At 62.5% G+C, this 16879-nt stretch overlaps 2 protein-coding genes across 4 annotated transcripts; one reads left to right on the top strand and one right to left on the bottom strand.

Moving 5' to 3' along the window:
- The first annotated feature begins 4846 nt into the window (after nt 1-4846).
- SMIM29 (small integral membrane protein 29) lies at nt 4847-6043 on the top strand. Its single transcript, XM_063177888.1, has 4 exons — nt 4847-5123; nt 5201-5226; nt 5295-5400; nt 5639-6043. The coding sequence occupies exons 1-4, from the start codon at nt 5013-5015 to the stop codon at nt 5699-5701; spliced, it is 306 nt and encodes a 101-aa protein (XP_063033958.1). The 5' UTR covers nt 4847-5012; the 3' UTR covers nt 5702-6043.
- Nucleotides 6044-6230: 187 nt separating this feature from the next.
- Nucleotides 6231-14339, bottom strand: HMGA1 (high mobility group AT-hook 1). 3 transcript variants are annotated; one of them, XM_063177891.1, is made up of 6 exons: nt 14221-14339; nt 13875-13987; nt 10365-10469; nt 9106-9189; nt 8427-8477; nt 6231-6467 (listed from the first exon to the last, which is right to left on the bottom strand). In XM_063177891.1, the coding sequence occupies exons 3-6, from the start codon at nt 10464-10466 to the stop codon at nt 6462-6464; spliced, it is 243 nt and encodes an 80-aa protein (XP_063033961.1). In that variant the 5' UTR covers nt 10467-10469; nt 13875-13987; nt 14221-14339; the 3' UTR covers nt 6231-6461. The 3 variants fall into 3 exon arrangements, with proteins under 3 accessions (XP_063033961.1, XP_063033959.1, XP_063033960.1); XM_063177889.1 differs by lacking the exon at nt 6231-6467 and adding an exon at nt 6474-7391; XM_063177890.1 differs by lacking the exon at nt 6231-6467 and adding an exon at nt 6474-7391 and having other exon boundaries at nt 9106-9186.
- Between the last annotated feature and the right edge of the window lie 2540 nt (nt 14340-16879).

The following is a 16879-nucleotide window of genomic DNA, read 5'->3' as shown; positions in this document are numbered from 1 at the left end:
TTCTCTCCGTTTCATCCCAAATTAACCTGTTGGTGTTTTCACACAGCCGGACGCAGCATCCATCCCAGTGCAGAGCATACAGGAACCCTGGGGCTCGGTGAGGGGCTGGTTTGGGGTTTCACCTTCCCAAGTGGAGCCTGTGCTGGTGGGGATGGAGCTGCATCTTCAGCCAGACCTGCCCCAGGCAGTGACCGTGGCACTGTGAGGAGCTTTTCCCTCTGCCTGCTCTGCTCTGGCCCCCAGGCTGGGTTTTCCCTCCTGGCTCTGTTCTCCTCAGTAATGGCATCATCTGGTGGCTGCAGCCCTTCAGGGACGTGGTGACCTCATGGCTGGGGTGTCCCTCAGCCGAGGCCCTGACACACACAGGGTGTGATCCTCATTTTCCTAACCCTGGAATGAACTAATCCAGCTGCTCTGGGCTCTGGAGATCCTGAGTGCTGTGCTGGGGTAGTGGCAGGGGTCTGTACAGAACTGAAGTGGAGCTGGTGAAAAAGAAACTGAACTGGACTGAAGTTGTATTTAGGAGATTTATAAATCTCTCTCTGGTGCTAGTCCATAGAGGGTTTTTTGTTTTGGTTTGGTTTTGGTTTGTTTTTTTGTTTTTTTTTTGTTTTTTTGATGGGAAGATGGGAATTTTGATGTTATACTTGATGAATTTGCTCTAGAATTGCCTCAGAAACCTGGGGAAGTCTGAGAGTGTTTGTTGAATTTCCTGTGTGTCCTATTTTATATTTATTAAATCAGAAAATCTGGAATGATCACTTTGCATTTGCTGCTCAGTCCTTCCATGAGCTCTGTGTACGTGGGGGGCTCCTGGCAGTCCCCCCCAAATCAGGAGAAGGGGACCCCAGACCCAGCAGAGGGATGAATGCCCAGGGTCCATTGTCCAGCCTCGTGTCCATAGCTGTGTTTGCCTGAGGTTTCTCCATTCCTCCCCAAAACAAGGACTCTCCATGGCTGGTCAGAGCTGTGGGGGTTTGTCTGCTTTGTGTCTGAGCTGGTACCTTCGACCTCACCCCCACCTGCAGGACACCCCCACACGATTCTGACCTCTCATCTGTGGCGTCTCCAGAAATTTGGAGGGCTCTCTGTGTGTGAAGCTGGGTGGTGCAGTGGGGTCCTGTCACGAGGGGTTTCCTCTGTCGAGTTGTGTGTGAGAGGGAGGCCGTCACTGTCATTAAAAGAGTGAAAAATTGAAAAAATAAAATCGCTGGGTGCCAGTTTGCCGAGAGTGTGGGCTGTAATCTAGTGCCAACCAATAAACACGGCAGTATTTCACACGGCTCTGCCTCCTGCCTGGTCTCTGCATCGTGGCTGAACTCGGAGATTGGGCAAGGGTCACCCAAGGAGAAACTCTGCCTGTGGTGGCTTGGGACAGCCACGGCCTGGAAGAGGAACTGGAGGGATGTCACCGACAGCCTGGAGTTGGGATGGGCTCTGATGGGGCCTGGAAGAGGAACTGGAGGGATGTCACTGACAGCCTGGCGTTGGGATGGGCTCTGATGGGGCATGGAAAAGGTGGAGGGATGTCACTGACAGCCTGGCGTTGGGATGGGCTCTGATGGGGCCTGGAAGAGGAACTGGAGGGATGTCACTGACAGCCTGGTGTTGGGATGGGCTCTGATGGGGCATGCACCCTGCAATAAAAGGAGCATTTTAAGGAGAGAGCCTGGAGGAGCCTCTGAATGTGCTCCCACCTCTTTCACAAAATCCTTCCCACAATGTAAATGGGACAGAGGCTGGCTGGAGCCTGCACCGAGAGCACCAGCACTGCGTGGTGCCACAGCGGCTGCCCGCCTGCCCACAGCCAGGCGATCTCCCTCATTCCCTGCCAAGCAAACCTGTCCTGGTGCGGACACCCATCCCTAGGCCAGCCTGTACAAATTCCCTTGGGGATCTGGCTGTGTCCCGGCTCCTCCCTGAGCACACACGGGGCTGGTGCTCCCCGCAGCTGCGGCGGGAGCCCAGGGCAGAGTTAATCCGGGCTGACGGCGGCGTTAATGCCTGAGCGGGCAGAGCCGGGCCGGCTGCGGCCCCGCGGGCACCGGGCACCCCCGCCCCGGCCTTTCCGGGCGGATGAGCAGCCGCAGGGATGCGCTGCCTGGAAATCCGGCCACTCGCGCTCAGCTGCTTAAACGGGAGCTTAGCGGCTCAGCAAAGCTGTCCCCAATTATGTGCTGGGGGCCGAGGAGCGCAGCGGAGGGGGGTGATGGCTCACAGCGGGGTTTGGGGCAGAAATAAATACCCTGTGCTGCTAGTCCGGCTTTGTCCCCCCGGCTGACACCCTGGTCACAAAGGTGCCTTGTCCCCAGGATGGAAGGCATCCCAACCCCTCAGCCTTCCCAACATCCTTCCCCACCCCAAGGTTAGCAAGGGGGTGATTCCTCCAGGGATGAGCAGGTCCTGTGCTGCCCCAGCTTTGACTCCCCTTTTTCCCTCATCTGGGTGCTCTGGGAAGCAGTGGATTGGTAAAAATAAATGTCCACGTGGATTGGAAAAAAAAAAAACAAAAAAAAAAAAAAAAAAAAAACAAAAAAACCCCAAAAACCTGGGGATGCTGCAGGTGTCCTGGGCCGGCTGTGGCCATGTGGAGGGGCTTGGTGGCCCCGGTCTCCTCCCAAGGATGCTGCTTCCCCTGGAGCACGCATGCTCCTCCTGGCCATGTGCTCCCACTCGCTCATGCTCTCCAAGGAGCTTTCCTAGAAATTGATGGATTTATTTTTAGCCCTGGCGCAGCAGGGTTCAGCTGGGAGGGGATGGGCAGTGGTGGATGGTGGCAGCAAGGAAGGCTCCCGAGGTGTCAGTGCTGGGCTGGGGGGGACCGGGGGTCCTGTCCCACTCTGTGGTTCCCCCATTGCAGTGGGGAACAGGGGCTGGGGCTGGTTTGGGAGGGGTCTCTGGGGCAGGGGGAGTCAACACAGACAGGGAAACCAATGCCACTGCTGGGGAGAGCGGGGTCAGTGTGGGCTGGTGGGGCCAGCAGGATCCCTGGGGACAATGGGACCCCAGGAACAACCGCAGTTGGCCACTCTTGGGAGAACTGGTGCCCCTTCCTGGTTTGGAGAGGGGAAAATAACCCTGCATGCGCTGGGCAGGAGGTGAGGCAGCAGTGCAGGGACTGGTATAGGCAGAGGTGCAGGCAGGGTACAACTGGCTGTGCCATGGGCAAGTTCATCCCAGAGGCTGCAGACCAGTTGCTGCTCTTCCCCACCAGCTCAGGAGGCTCTGGATGCTCCGCAGGGCTCAGCCCTGCCCTGCTGCCAGCCCAGGGGCTGTGTCCCCACAACCCTGCCATGTCCAGGCTCGTTTTTCACCCCATTCCCCCGATGATTATATTTTGTCACTGTTGGGAAGCGCAGTGGGGCCCGGCGCTCCCCGGTGTCCCCCGCTCCTGCCTGACCCACTTAGCGGCACCATCTGGTGCCCGCGGGCAAAGCGGATTAGCCCCGCGGCCGGGATCAGGGCTGGGGCGCTGCCACCCTGTGGGTGACACTGCTGGCACCGTCACAGCCCCTGCCAAAGTGCCACGGGCCCAGCCTGGGGGAGAGCGGCCACGGCAGGAGCCCCACAGCAGCCCCCAGTGTGGGGGGACGCTGCCTGGCACCCCTGAAACCCGGCCATCCCAAACCCTGCGGGATGGTTGTCTCCCACCACAAGCACATATCCATCCATCCATCCATCCATCCATCCATCCATCCACCCATCCATCCATCCATCCACCCATCCATTTCTTCTCTTCTCTCACCCACACCCCCAGCTGGGCCAGATGTTCAATTCCCCCATCCCTCCCTCCATCTATCTGCCCACTCCTCTGTTCGCCTTCCTTGTGCCCCCCACAACAGCGGTTTTTTTCTTCCTTTCTCCCGATTTTTTGCCCCGATTTTCCCTTCCTGGCCCTCCCGGTTCCCATTTTCCCGTTTTCCCCGCGTTTCTCGGCCCTGTTTTCCTTTTCTCCCCTCACGCGTTTTGCCGCCCCCCCCCGCCCGGTCTTTGCCGCCCCCTGCCGGCCGCGCGCCGCCACGGCCCCGCCCACAGGCCCCGCCCACTATCCAATGGCTCCGCCCCCTGCCGCGCGCGCGCTCGGCCCCGCCCCGCGCCCGTCACGCGCCGCGCGGGTTCCGGGTGCGGGCGGCGCGCGCAGGTGGGCGGGGCGGGGCGTGGCGCGCGCGCGGGGATCCCCGGAGTGGGGGGGGGGGGGGGGACGGGACCCCGGGGCATCCCGAACCGGAGCAGGAGGAAGAGGGGGCAATTGGGGTGGGGTCCGGGGCCCGAGGGTGTCCCGGGCGCAGCCCAGTGCGGGGGTCCCTCCGGTCCTGCCGCTGGTGAAGGCGGAACCCCCCCAGCCCCAGCTCTGCAGGGAGGGGGTGCGGAGTGCCCGTACCGGCACGGGGTGATACCGGCAGGGGGATCATTACCGGGTAGTTGGTTATTGCCGGGCGGGAGGTGGGTTATTACTGTGCGCTGGTCATTCCGGGGCGGTGAATTCCCGGGGTGCGGGTCATTACCGGGCGGTGGGTTATTCCCGGGCAGTGGGTTCCCGGGCTGGGGTCATTCCCGGCGGTGGATTATTCCCGGGCAGTGGGTTCCCGGGTTGGGGTCATTCCCTGGTGGTGAATTCCCGAAGTGGGGCTCATTCCCGGGAGGTGAGTCATTCCCGGGCAGTGAATTTTCGGGGTGCGGGTCATTCCCGGGGTGGGGGGTTCGTTCCCGAGCGGTGAATTCCCAGGGTGCGGGTCATTAGCGGCGGTGGGTTATTCCCGGGCAGTGGGTTCCCGGGGTGCGGGTCACTCCCGGGGTGCGGGTCACTCCCGGGTTGGGGTCACTCCCGGGGTGCGGGTCATTCCCGGGGTGCGGGTCATTCCCCAGCGGTGAATTCCTGGGGTGCGGGTCATTCCCGGGCCGTGGGTTCCCGGGTTGGGGTCACTCCCAAGGCCGCCCGTGGCTTGCAGAGCTCCCGCGGTGGGGCCGGCCGGGCGCGTCCCCCCGATGCGGGCAGGAGCCGGCGCTGGGCCATGAGCAACGCCACGGCGCCCACGGCCGCGGGCGCGGCGGGGGACTCGCTGGTGGGCTCCGTGCTGGGGCCCTTCCTCCTCCTCACCCTCCTCGGCGCCCTCCTGGCCGCGGTGAGTGCCGGGGCTGGGGGCTCCGGGGGTGCCGAGCCCAGCGCGGAGCCCCGCGCCGCTGATGCCTCTCCCCGCAGGTGATGTACGTGAAGAAGAAGCGCAGGTGAGCGGGGCCGCGGGGCCGGGGGCCGCGGGGGTGCGGGGGCAGCGCTCACCGGAGACCCCCGGCAGGTCGGACCGGCTGCGGCACCGGCTGCTGCCCATGTACAGCTACGACCCGGCTGAGGAGCCGCCCGAGTCCGAGCAGGAGCTGCTGGTGGAGGCTGAGGAGGCTCAGGTGAGTTGCTGTGGTGGGAATTGGCCTTTATCCGGTTTTTCCATGGAAAATTCAAGGAGCAGCAGCAGCAAGTGAGGTGCCTGTCCCCGGAGAACTCTGGGAATCATTGAGGTTGGGAAAGGCCGCCAAGAACGCTGAGCGGGGCTTTGGGCGTAAAGCAGAGGTTTTTGGCAGGGTTGGGCTGCGTAGGCAGCGCATTCCCCGCCCTGGGCTGCAGGTGTGTCCCTCTGTGTTGCAGGTGGTGCCCGGCTGGGGGGGACCCTCACCCCCTTGGCCCCCGCGCCGGGACTGGAGGGCCTGACCCTGCCTGGAGCGCCGGGACCGGATCCTGCCCGCGGGAGGGAAGGGAGCACGGGGGCAGCGCTGGTTTCATTGGCCAGAACGGGCAGGACGTGCCCACGGTGGTGCCATGATGCCACAGCTGCTGTCCCCACCTCTGAGCACTGACCAGGATGGGACATCTCCTACCTCAGTGCCTGGTTTTGCCATTTTTGGGGTTTTTTTTTGCTTGAACTGCTCCAGCAGCCCCTTGGAAAGCCCGGGAGGGCCCCCTGGGGCTGGCAGACTGGCAGGGAGCAGCAGGTTCTGCTGGCACGGGATGCCTGGGGGAAAACGGGGTAAATAAACGTGTTTCTGCCTTGGTCCCGGGGCTCCGAGTGGGGCTGGGGGTTCCGGGCCTCGGGTGGGAGTTTGGGGGGCAGCAGGGCTCTGCCTGTTTGTGTTTCCATCCCTGTGCATGGCTGCATGTCCCTGTGGAGGAGATGCCCCGGGAGGAGCCAGCCCTGCCCCACCCAGCCGGGGGGCCCGTGGACAGAGGCCGGTCACAAACATCCATAAAATGTTTTATTCAAGTAACTGCAAATAGGAACCCAAAAGGTCGTTAACAGTGAACCAAAAAAAAACCCAAACCGAACCCCGATTCTCTCCCGCCGGGGCCGCCCGGCACCGACCTCCGGTCCCGCTGCAGCCGTCGTGCCGGGGCAGAGGGGCAGGGGGAGCATCCCATGGTCCTCCCACACCTCTGCCCTGCCAGCCTCGATCCCTTGAAGCAGCAGAGCAAACTAGACCTCAAAATAACAATTAAAAAAAAAAAGAAAAATGAAGCCCAAAAAAAAGGGGAAAAAAAAAAAAAAACAAAAAACACCCCACAGCCCCCAGCAACACCCCGAAAACAGGAACCACCGAGCCCACGGTGCCCTGGCAGTGCAGCAGCACGCCTGTGAGTTCAGAGAGTGGAACTTAAATATCCAGAGGTAGTTGTGAATGAAAGGAAAAAAAGTACTCAACAAAAAAATATATATATACCAGAACCTATGAGGAGAGGGCTGCCCAGAGCCAGCCGTGCCCGGGCACCCCTGGGGACTGGCACCCCTCGGGGTGGGCACCCCAGGGATGGGCTCCCTTGCTGTGGGAGCTGCTCCCACGCACAGTGCAGTCACCCAGGACTGGGGGGACCAAGGGGGTTGCCCGGGGTAGCAGCAGGCCAGAGCAAAGGTCTAACGCATTTTGGGGGGGTGGGGGGTCTCATCTTCACTGCCCCCCATCTCTTCCCTGCAGAGGCCCCAGGGCAGAGCCCAGTGCTGGGGGGGGCAGCCAGCCCCCACCTAGGCGGGGTGAGATCACTGCATGGGGGGCAGCGAAGGTGGGGGGTGCCAGCCCCGGCTCTGTGCCACGATCCCCCTTTCCAGCGGGGCTGCCCTGGACCCCGGGGCTGGGGAGGGGGAGCTGGGGCAGGTGCCTGCCCCGGGCGGGGGCTGCGGGGCCGCCCGGGTTGGGCCATTTTCCAGTGCTGCCGTTGTCTGAGGGTGAGGAGGGAGCGGAGGAGGGAGGAGGAGGAGGAGGAAGCCGGGGCGGCACAGTGGGTCTCTCCCCACCCCCCTCCCCCGGCCGCTGCGGGGCCGTCGGGCGATGAGGTAGCGCCGGCTCGGGAGGTGTCACTGCTCCTCCTCGGATGACTCCTGGGAAATGTTCACCTCCTCCTCGTCCTGCTGCTGCAAGGCAAGGGAGCGTGGCCGGGGGGTGTCAGGGAGGGCAGTGCTCCAGTGCCCCTGCACCGAGGGCTGGCCGGGCACGTCACACAACAGGGGAAACTCAGCTGGGTCAAGGACTGCGCCCGAGCCCAGCTCGGAGGGAAATCCCAGGTGAGAAGAGCCGAGAAGCCCCTGGGTGGGCTCACAGTGAGGAGGGGAGACCGTTCCCCAAAACACCTCTGAGTGTGGGGCTGTGGTCACCAGCGGGGTGGTGGCAGCCCCGGGTGTCCCTGTCCAGCCCCCAGGCCGGGGTGGGAGGCTGTGACCGGTGACTCAGGGCTGAGTGAGCCTGACTCACAGCAGCCCCCGCTTCCTCCCGCTCCATTCACAAAAACGCCACGGCGCCTGCCAGAGCGGGACAGCGCGTCCCGTGTCCCGGCACGGCCCCGCTGCTGGCACGGGACAGGCTCCTCCCACACCCCCCTGCACAGCCCGGGGTCACCAAACAGCTCCTGGCACCGTGGCACCGGCACGGGAGACCCCAGGGTGGCAGCTCGGGTTTGCAGCCCTGGCTGGCATCGAGGCCTCGGCTCTGCCAGGAATTTCGGTGGGAAAAGGAGCAAAATCTGGGACAGGCAGGGAAAGGAGATGAAACTCTCGGGGTAGCTGGCAGCCGTTTGAACCCAGGGGGAAAGGAGGAAAAACGGGATGGAGGAGGGAAGCTCAGGGAGGGAAGGGGGTGGCTGCACCCGTGGGCTGCAGGAATGCTGTGCAGGGACCCGGGCAGGCGTGTGCCAGCACGTCCCCAGGGCAGGACCAGCCAGCCAGCGCTGCTCTGGGGCCCGTGGGGAGGTGGGGTGGGCAGGATTCCTCACACCCACACCTCTGGAGGCTTCAGAGCCCACCCAGGGCAGTGTCCTGCTGGCTCGGCTGCTCCGAGCTCCTCCAACCCAACAGCTTCCACCGCGCACTCCCGGGGCTCTCTGGGGAGCTGCTGCGCCCCCCAAGTGCCCAGCGCCCTGCCAGGGTGGATGGGGAAGGGAAAAGCCTGCTCACCGATTTTTTGGGTCGCCCTCGAGGTTTCCTCCCTGGTGTGACTGCAGCTTTCTGAGCCGGGACAACAAAAAGGCGTTTTGGTCAGGCTGTCCCCAGGATGCTGGTGGGCAGCGTTCCCTGTCCTCCCACCGTGATTCATCACCCCAGTGGCATCTCTGGGGTGCTGCTGCCAGCCCCCCGAGCCCCCCCAGCCCCGGGATGCCCCTGAGTCACGAGGTGGGTGCAGGATGTGAGTCGCACATTTTGCAAACTGGGGTGTCCTGGTGCTGACACACGGCCCCCAGCTCTCCCACCCTCCTCCTCGGGCCAGATTCCTCCCTCCATCCCCACCTCAGAGGCAGATCTGCCCTGAACTGTCCATAACTGAGCTCAGACAGACCAGATCTGCCCTGAACTGTCCATAACTGAGCTCAGACAGACCAGATCTGCCCTGAACTGTCCATAACAGAGCTCAGACAGAACCAGATCTGCCCTGAACTGTCCATAACAGAGCTCAAACAGACCAGATCTGCCCTGAACTGTCCATAACTGAGCTCAAACAGGACCAGATCTGCCCTGAACTGTCCATAACTGAGCTCAGACAGGACCGGATCTGCCCTGAATTGTCCATAACTGAGCTCAGACAGGACCTGCTGTGGTGCCAGCCCCCAGCTGGAGCAGCCCCATCCCAGGTACCTACCCTGCCCTTTGTGGTGGCCTTGTTTTTACTGCCCTTCGGCCGTCCACGGGGTCTCTTGGGGGTCGGGGCCTCGCTGGGCTCCTGCTGGAGGGAGAGCACAGGGGGTTTGCATGCCCACAGTGGCTCCCAGTGCAGCCTGGGGGTCCCTGCAGACCCTGGCGGGGCAGGGATGCTCCCGTGTGGTACTGGGAGCACTGGTCCCACTGGGATTGGTGATCAGACACCAGGCACAGGCTCCTGTGTGTCCTTCAGCACAGGTGACCTTTTCCACCCCCAGCATCACCCACTCAGCCCGGCTGGACAATCCCCACGGCCCCTCAAGCCAGACCCTGCTCAGCAGCCGAGGAAGTGTCGTGGAAGGCACAAATCACCTTTTCTGCAGGAAAACGATGTGCACAAACCCCACCGGCCTCAGGGAGGGGCTCAGCGGGGTTTGGTACTATAAAGGCTCCAGCAGCATCTTATCTCTCTGAGCAGCTTTTGCTAATGGGGCTTTAATTAGCCTGTCTGCAGAGGCAGGTTCAGCAGGGCCTGGGGAGGGGCAGGAGAGCCCCCAGCTGGGGCCAGGAGCTCTGGGGGGGCTCTGGAGACCCCCAGGAAGGGCTTGCTGGGGAGGTGCTGCCCAAAGGGGTAACAGGGCTGCACTGGGGGTGTAGGTGTGGGGGGGTTTCCTGCTGCCCCACACCCTGGGGGTGCCCAGTGCCCCCTTTCTCACAGGGGATCCCACACCCTGGGGGTGCCCAGTGCCCTCTTTCTCAGAGGGGACCCCACACCCTGGGGGTGCCCAGTGCCCCCTTTCTCACAGGGGATCCCACACCCTGGGGGTGCCCAGTGCCCCCTTTCTGACAGGGGATCCCACACCCTGGGGGTGCCCAGTGCCCTCTTTCTCAGAGGGGACCCCACACCCTGGGGGTGCCCAGTGCCCCCTTTCTCACAGGAGACCCCACACCCTGGGAGTGCCCAGTGCCCCCTTTCTCACAGAGTACCCCACACCCTGGGAGTGCCCAGTGCCCCCTTTCTCACAGGGTACCCCACACCCTGGGAGTGCCCAGTGCCCCCTTTCTCACAGGGTACCCCACACCCTGGGAGTGCCCAGTGCCCCCTTTCTCACAGGGTACCCCACACCCTGGGAGTGCCCAGTGCCCCCTTTCTCACAGGGTACCCCACACCCTGGGAGTGCCCAGTGCCCCCTTTCTCACAGGAGACCCCACACCCTGGGGGTGCCCAGTGCCCCCGTTCTCACAGGGGACCCCACGTACCTGCGGCTTCTTCCTGGGCCGCCCTCGGCCCCTCTTCTCGGCCACGTCTTTCTCCCCTTTGGAGGCCAGGGGCTGGCTGGATTTGGCGCTGGATTCACTCATCGTCTGTCCCAGCAGGGTGAGGAGGAGTGGGAGGGAGGGAGGGAGGAAGGTCAGTCAGGCATGGCTCTGGCTCACCATGACATCCCCCAGCCCTCACCCTGGGGCAGCAGAGATGCCCCCTGCCTGCTCCTGGCATGGGCTGGGCAGCAAAATGCCCTGGCTGCATTTTGAGCCCATGGCACAGCCACCCACAGCCAGTGCCCAGCTCCTGGGGTCCCCTCAGGCTTTTGGGGAGCAGCAGCTTGGCCAGCCCCTCCTGCATTGCCCGGCCCCTTTCCTCGAGGAGAGGAGAGGCTCCAGATTTAATGTGGAATCCCAGACGTGCTGCCGGCACTGGGGAGTTGAGACAGGGTGAGTGGTGGCACTGGGGACTCTGGGTGTCCCCTGAGGGGTGCCAAGGCCATGGAGGGGGGCTCAGGGTCCCACAGCCCTGCTCCCCACCCTCAGCACTGCTCCTGCTGCCTAGCTGGGGTTGGGGACACCGGGTTGTCACCTCCCCTGTGCACGTCCCCAAGGGCTGGGCAGCTCTGCCCTGCTCTTGGAGCAATTCCACCCAGGAAAAGGCTCCATCTTCCCCTCTCCACCTCGCTGCTTCCCGGGGGCACAGGGAAAACCTGCTTTTCCAGAGCTGTGGGGTGGCTCCGTGCCCGGGCTGGCTGCAGGAGGGACTCGGGGCGGGAAGGAGCAGGATTGCTGCCACAGCCCCGGTGATTGTGGTGACCCCACACAGGTGGGGTGACCGTGGCCATGCTGGGGACACCTGCCCAGGTGAGGATTTCCAGAGGCTGTGTGCCCAGCCTGTGTGTGCTGACGGAGGCACCCTCCTACCTCCGGGATAACAACGCTCAGTTTTGAGGAGCTGCTCCCCATTTGATGGTGTTGGAGCAGCTGGGACAGCAGGGCTGTGGGGGCAGAGGGTGCTGAGCCCCCTGGGACACTGAGCCTCGCTGGGGAGGGTGTGGGCAGCACATGCAGCCCGAGGAGCCACTCTCAGACCTCTGAGCCTTTTCAAAAAACAGGCGTCAGCTCCTGCTCCCCTCTGGAAGTGACTCATGAGTGCAAAACAACAACAAAAACCACCCTCGGAGTCTTTTTTTTTTTTTTTTTTTTTTTTTGGGAGACAGAAACCAGGCTGTAGTGTAAACACCCCGAAAATATTACTCACAGCATCCCAGAGCCCTTCAAGGAGTCTCTTAGGAAAAAAAAGAAGTATGGTTTAGATTTAGGCCAGCAAAGGGCCGGCTGCTGCTCGGGCTGGGACGGGGATTTTGTCTCTTTTTAAGTCAATTTCTGTCAGAGGCAGAGCAGCCTCGAGCTGCTCCGTGCCCCCTCCCGCAGCTGGAAACAGATGGGCCCAGCATGGCCCCCACCCTGCTGGGCTCTCCTGCCCTGGAGGAGGGAGCAGAGCCCACAGAGCTCCAGCTGGGAATGCCAAGGGGACCCTCCATGGGACGGGGGTGCTGCCGGGTCTTCCTCCATCCCCACCGAAAGCAGCAGCAGCTGCTGCAAAGTTGTTGGTGCTGGGGTAAAGCACGTGCAGCTCCCACCCACCCACCCATCCATCCCTCCCCATCCCACCCACACATCTCTCCTCATGCCACCCTTCCCTCCAGCACCTCCGAGCTCTCTGCAGGGGCTCCAGAGCTGAGAGGACTCGGGGGGGCTCAGGCAGAGGGGGTTGGGAAGGAGGATGCTGGAAATGGGGGATGCTTCTCGGCCATCCCAGCACGTCCCCAGCCAAGCCCCGACCCCGAGGGCAGCCCCAGCTCCCTGCGATGCCCCCGGGTTTGGCAGCACCTGCCCCGGGTGCGCTGCCAGCCTTGTGGGACCGCGCCGGGCACATGGCGGGAGCAGCCCCGGCCCTGCTCACACGCAGCAGAGCCACGCAGGGAGGGAGGGAGCAGCTGGGTTGCCATGGAGGAGAGGAAGCAGCTGAGGGAGAAACCTTTCCAGGCAGCGAGGAATCAGTGGGGGGACGCGGGCAGGGCCTGCCGGGCTCCCCGCGGCCGGGGGCGGGGGGAACATCTCCGCACGCTTCGGAGGTGGAGGGGCCGCATCTGCCTCTCGACGGAGGGAAGGAAAAACCTCCTCCCCTCCCCATCCCTGTGCACGCCGAGCCGGCGGGCCCTCCTCCCCCAGGCCGATGGCTCCCTCTGCTCCGCACAGCGTGAGGCGGGCTGTCCTCGGCAGCCACCTCTGGGTTGCACAAGGGCCAACCTGAACCCTGGGAGCGCCGCTCCCGCCCGCCCTCGGGCCTGCTCTCGCCCTGCCAGCCGCCTGCGCTGGCTTATGCTGCTCTGTGCTGATAACCCCATAAATCCCCCGCTCCTGCCACCTACTCTTAGATTAAACAAACTGGCCCAGGAGAAGCGGGGAGATAGGCGGGGGCCTTAGATCTTAAAAAAAAAAAAATATATATATATAAAAATATAAATATATATATATATATAAGCTCTTCACGCCCAGAAAATCCAGCCCGATGGCAGCTGGAGAAGGATCCCAGCCGCACCTCCTGGCAGAGGGATGGGGAAGGAGGAGGGGAAGGAATCGTGGAGCAGAAGTTGAAGAGCCTGTTGGGCAGGGGTGCGGGCCGGGAGCGATGTGCGGGCTCCTCCTCAGCACAGACCCGCCGTGGGGCTGCTCGGAACCCCACCCCGGGGCTGCCATTGAGCAAAGTCCCCCCCTTCCTTCCTGGGATGCATAATAAAAGGAAGTGATAAAGGAAAGGAAGGAGGGAGGTGGAGGAGAAAGAAAAGAGGCAGGAAGGGCACCATCAGGGCTTTGTGAAGCCCCTGTCCTGTGGTGGGGGGGGTGGTGTAATAAAACCCCTCGTGGAGCCGGCGCCGCGGGCGGCCTGCGGGGCTGGCGGGGTGCGGGGGCACCATCCGGGGGGCGGCCGAGCCCCAGCACCGCAACTTCGCCCCGAGCCGCGTGTGCTCGATCGCCGAGCGCCGGCCTCGGCCTCGCCGCGGGCCCGCGCACCTCCCGCCGCCCCGGCCTCAGCGCCGGGCCCGCTCGCACCGCGGGCCCGCTCGCACCGCGGGCCCCGCGCACCTTGCACGGTGCCGGCCGTACCGGGGCCGTACCGGGGCCGTACCGGGGCCGTGCCGGCCCCCCCGGGCTCGGTGCGGCCCGTTCGCATCACCCACAGCCGAGTTAGTGCAGCAAAGTCGCGACCCCCGCCCGTCCCCCCCCCACCCCCCCGGCTCGGCCGCGGCCCGCCAGGTGCATCACGCCGCTATTAACAATAATTAATTAATAGCGATAATAAAGCGAGGCACGGCGAGCCGCGCACGCAGCCGCGTCCCTGCAAAGCCCCACACGCCGGGGCCGATCGTGCCCCGCATGCGGCGAGGGGAAGCGGAGCCCCGGCCCCCCGCAGCAAAGGAAGAGGAAGGTGGCACTCACAGTCAGCTTGATCGCGTTCGCCGTGGGTTTTGGGGCCGCTCGGATGGTTTTGTTTTTCCCGGCGGGTCTGTGCTGCGGAGCGAAGGGACCCCCCGCCCGCGGCGACTGCGGATCTGCAAGGAGAAGAGAAGAGGCTGCGGCTCAGCCCCGCATCCCCGGCCCCGCCAGGCCCCGCGTATTTATATAAATAATAAAGAGAGAGAGAGAGGAAAAAAAATGCTCCAGGAGGAAGGAAGCTGGGTCAAAATCATTTGCAGGGAACGAGGGGGAAAAAATAAAATAGGAGGGGGGATAAAGGGGGGAGAGGGGGGAAAAAAAAAAAAACGGAGCGAGCTCCTAGCCTTACTGGAGGGGATCCAGCTGCTAAAAATAGCAAAATCACACTCGAAATTAAATAAGGGCAAACAGGCGAAGGGAGCTCCCAGCGCCGGCGGAGCGGGGGAGGCGGAGCCGGGGCCGCATCACGGCGGGGGCGGCGCGGGGCGGCGCGGCCGGGAGCGATAGGGCCGTTCAAAGCGCTGCGGCGGCGGCTGCGCCCCCGGCCCTGCCCGCCCCGGGCTCCCCGCGGGCGGAGGGAGCGTCCCCTGGCAGGCCCGGCAGGATTGAGGCACCCTCGTGTTCCCGCGCTGGGAATGGCCCCAGATGGGGCCGTACGGGGGTGGTGGTGGTGGTGACCCCACTATGCGTGATCCCCCATCGTTTTTCCCCCTCTCTGTATTTTGGGCTGGCGTGGGGGGGTTGGTGTCCCTGTGGGGACAATCGCCATGTGCTAATGGCCGGAGCACGATGCTCCTTCTGTTTGCTGCCTCCTCACCAGGTTAACCCCCACAAAAGCTTCGGGTTCCCATGTGGAGGCAGCAGCAGTGGGGGCTCCTTCCTCGGGGCTCCCAGGCTGCCTGGAGGGTGCTGTGATGTCCATTTAATGTGTGATGTCAATTTAATGTGTGATATTAATTTAATGTGTGATATGAATTTAATGCGTTACTGCAGCACCACTGCCGGAAGGGGAGGCTGCTGTGGGAGCAGGTTCTGCTCGCTGCACGGTGGGGTTTGGGGGACATGGGTGGCCCCAAGGCTCTCCTGGGCTCTAGGCAGCTGCTGGGCTCAGTCTGCAGTGAGGAGCTTTGTTCACAATTCCTTGGTCGGTTTGGAAGGGGTTTGGGTCAGTCTGCAGTCAGCTGAGATCAGCTCTCCAGTGCAGTACCCCAAAACCCAGGTCCCCACTGTGTCGGGGCAGTTTCTAACACAAGTTGAGCATTTGGGGGTCTTGTGATGCTTTTCCTTGATGGGACACCAGGAAATCCAGAGCTCAGCATCCCGTTGTGCAACATTTCTGCAAACTCCTGAGAAAACAACAATAAGAAATCTCATGGAAACTGATTTAGGTGCTTCTGACCATCCTGACTCTAAGGGTTGAACTCTGACGTGAAGATCTGAACTTCAGACTGCTGCATTTAAGTTTCAGTTTCAGAAAAGTTTTTATTAAAATATTTTTTAAAAAAGAGACCCTTAAAAAGATGAAATGTGAAAGAATCAATATCTGCCTGTGCAAAACTGCTGTGGCGGGGAATGTTGGTGAAGAAAAACAAACCAAACCCAGCCAGGCTTGGGGCACTTCTTTCTGCTAACTGTTATTTGGATTTTTCAAATCCCCTACAAATTCCCCTGCGTAAAACACAATCGGAGCAGTGTCCCCTTATCACAATTAAAAAATGAAACAAAGATGGGGGGAAACCCTCCTGCAGAAGGGTTCCTGCTCCCACACACCTGCAGGAAGAGCAGCACACCCTGCCTGCACCCTGTGCAGCTCCAGATCCAAGCTCTGCTGGGTCTCCCTGTCCCAGGGCCTTGTGTCCATCCAGGGGTTGTTTGCAGACCCCAAGTACCCATTTTTTGTGGTTAAAATCAACGTTTCTCCGCCTGCAGGCAGCCCTGCTTGGGTTTGGATGTGCCAGAGTGCTTTTTACCCCAACGCTGCTGCTCAGGCTTCCCCTTTGCCGTGAGCCCAATGAGGAACTTGGTTTGTGTGCTGGCAGAGGCTCATTGTTATTAATATCCCTCGTTATTTACTGTGCACTGCCCGTGAATGGCAGCAGCCCGAGTTCTGAAAGCGACCGGGGCTGCTTTGCTTTAATCCCTCAAAGTCTGGGCAGCTCCCCACTCCCTGAGCCCACGCTGGAGCCCCCCACACGGGGCTCACCCGTGGGGTGACCACTTGGTCCTTAAAGAAAACCGGAGCTGCAGGGGTGGCCCAGAACTAGGAAGAGGTGGGGAGATGGCCTAGCAGGCAGGTACAGGCACACAGCCACGTGCAAGGAGGGTAAAACAGCAAAAAAACCGGGCTGGAGCAGAGCCCAGGGCTGGGCCTAGGGCTGCACTCCGGGACGAACATTTTCACTTTTGTTTCTGCACTTGGGTTCCTGATTTACAGCTCGCGGCCGAGTAGGTTTGGGAGCAGGGCTGGGCGAGCTCCCCCATCCTGCCGTTGAGCTCTGCAGCCACAGAGGAAGCTGAAAATGGCTTGAAACGGGCAAACAAATGATTTATTATCCCCCCATGGCAGCTGAGCCCACCGTGGGGCCCGGCAGAGCGGCCTGTGCCGGGTCGGGTGGCATCGCATGGAGCTGTGCAGCCCCGGTGGGACGAACCCGCTGGGAACCCCCCGGGATGGGGACAGGGGTGTCCTGGAGCCCCGAACACGCTGGGAACACCCCGGGATGGGAACGGGGATGTCCCGGAGCCCCGAACCCGCTGGGAACCCCCCGGGATGGGGACAGGGGTGTCCTGGAGCCCCGAACACGCTGGGAACACCCCGGGATGGGAACGGGGATGTCCCGGAGCCCCGAACCCGCTGGGAACACCCCGGGATAGGAACGGGGATGTCCCGAACCCGCTGGGAACACCCCGGGATGGGAACGGGGATGTCCCGGAGACCCGAACCCGCTGGGAACCCCCCGGGATGGGAACGGGGATGTCCCGGTCCCGGTGCTCGCAGTTTGGCCGGC

This window comes from Melospiza melodia, chromosome 28, assembly GCF_035770615.1.
Source record: "Melospiza melodia melodia isolate bMelMel2 chromosome 28, bMelMel2.pri, whole genome shotgun sequence".
In the NCBI taxonomy this organism is placed as follows: domain Eukaryota; kingdom Metazoa; phylum Chordata; class Aves; order Passeriformes; family Passerellidae; genus Melospiza; species Melospiza melodia.
This window is presented reverse-complemented; position numbering and strand designations above follow the sequence as displayed.

What these genes read in the sequence shown, in the direction of transcription:
- SMIM29 (XM_063177888.1), top strand. Translation starts at nt 5,013, where the DNA reads ATGAGCAACGCCACGGCGCCCACGGCCGCGGGCGCGGCGGGGGACTCG. An exon ending in TCGGCGCCCTCCTGGCCGCG is followed by an intron (nt 5,124 to 5,200) that starts GTGAGTGCCGGG and finishes CTCTCCCCGCAG; the next exon opens with GTGATGTACGTGAAGAAGAA. An exon ending in TACGTGAAGAAGAAGCGCAG is followed by an intron (nt 5,227 to 5,294) that starts GTGAGCGGGGCC and finishes GACCCCCGGCAG; the next exon opens with GTCGGACCGGCTGCGGCACC.
- HMGA1 (XM_063177889.1), bottom strand. Translation starts at nt 10,466, where the DNA reads ATGAGTGAATCCAGCGCCAAATCCAGCCAGCCCCTGGCCTCCAAAGGG. An exon ending in GGCCCAGGAAGAAGCCGCAG is followed by an intron (nt 9,190 to 10,364) that starts GTACGTGGGGTC and finishes CTCTCCCTCCAG; the next exon opens with CAGGAGCCCAGCGAGGCCCC. An exon ending in GAGGGCGACCCAAAAAATCG is followed by an intron (nt 7,392 to 8,426) that starts GTGAGCAGGCTT and finishes CTTGCCTTGCAG; the next exon opens with CAGCAGGACGAGGAGGAGGT.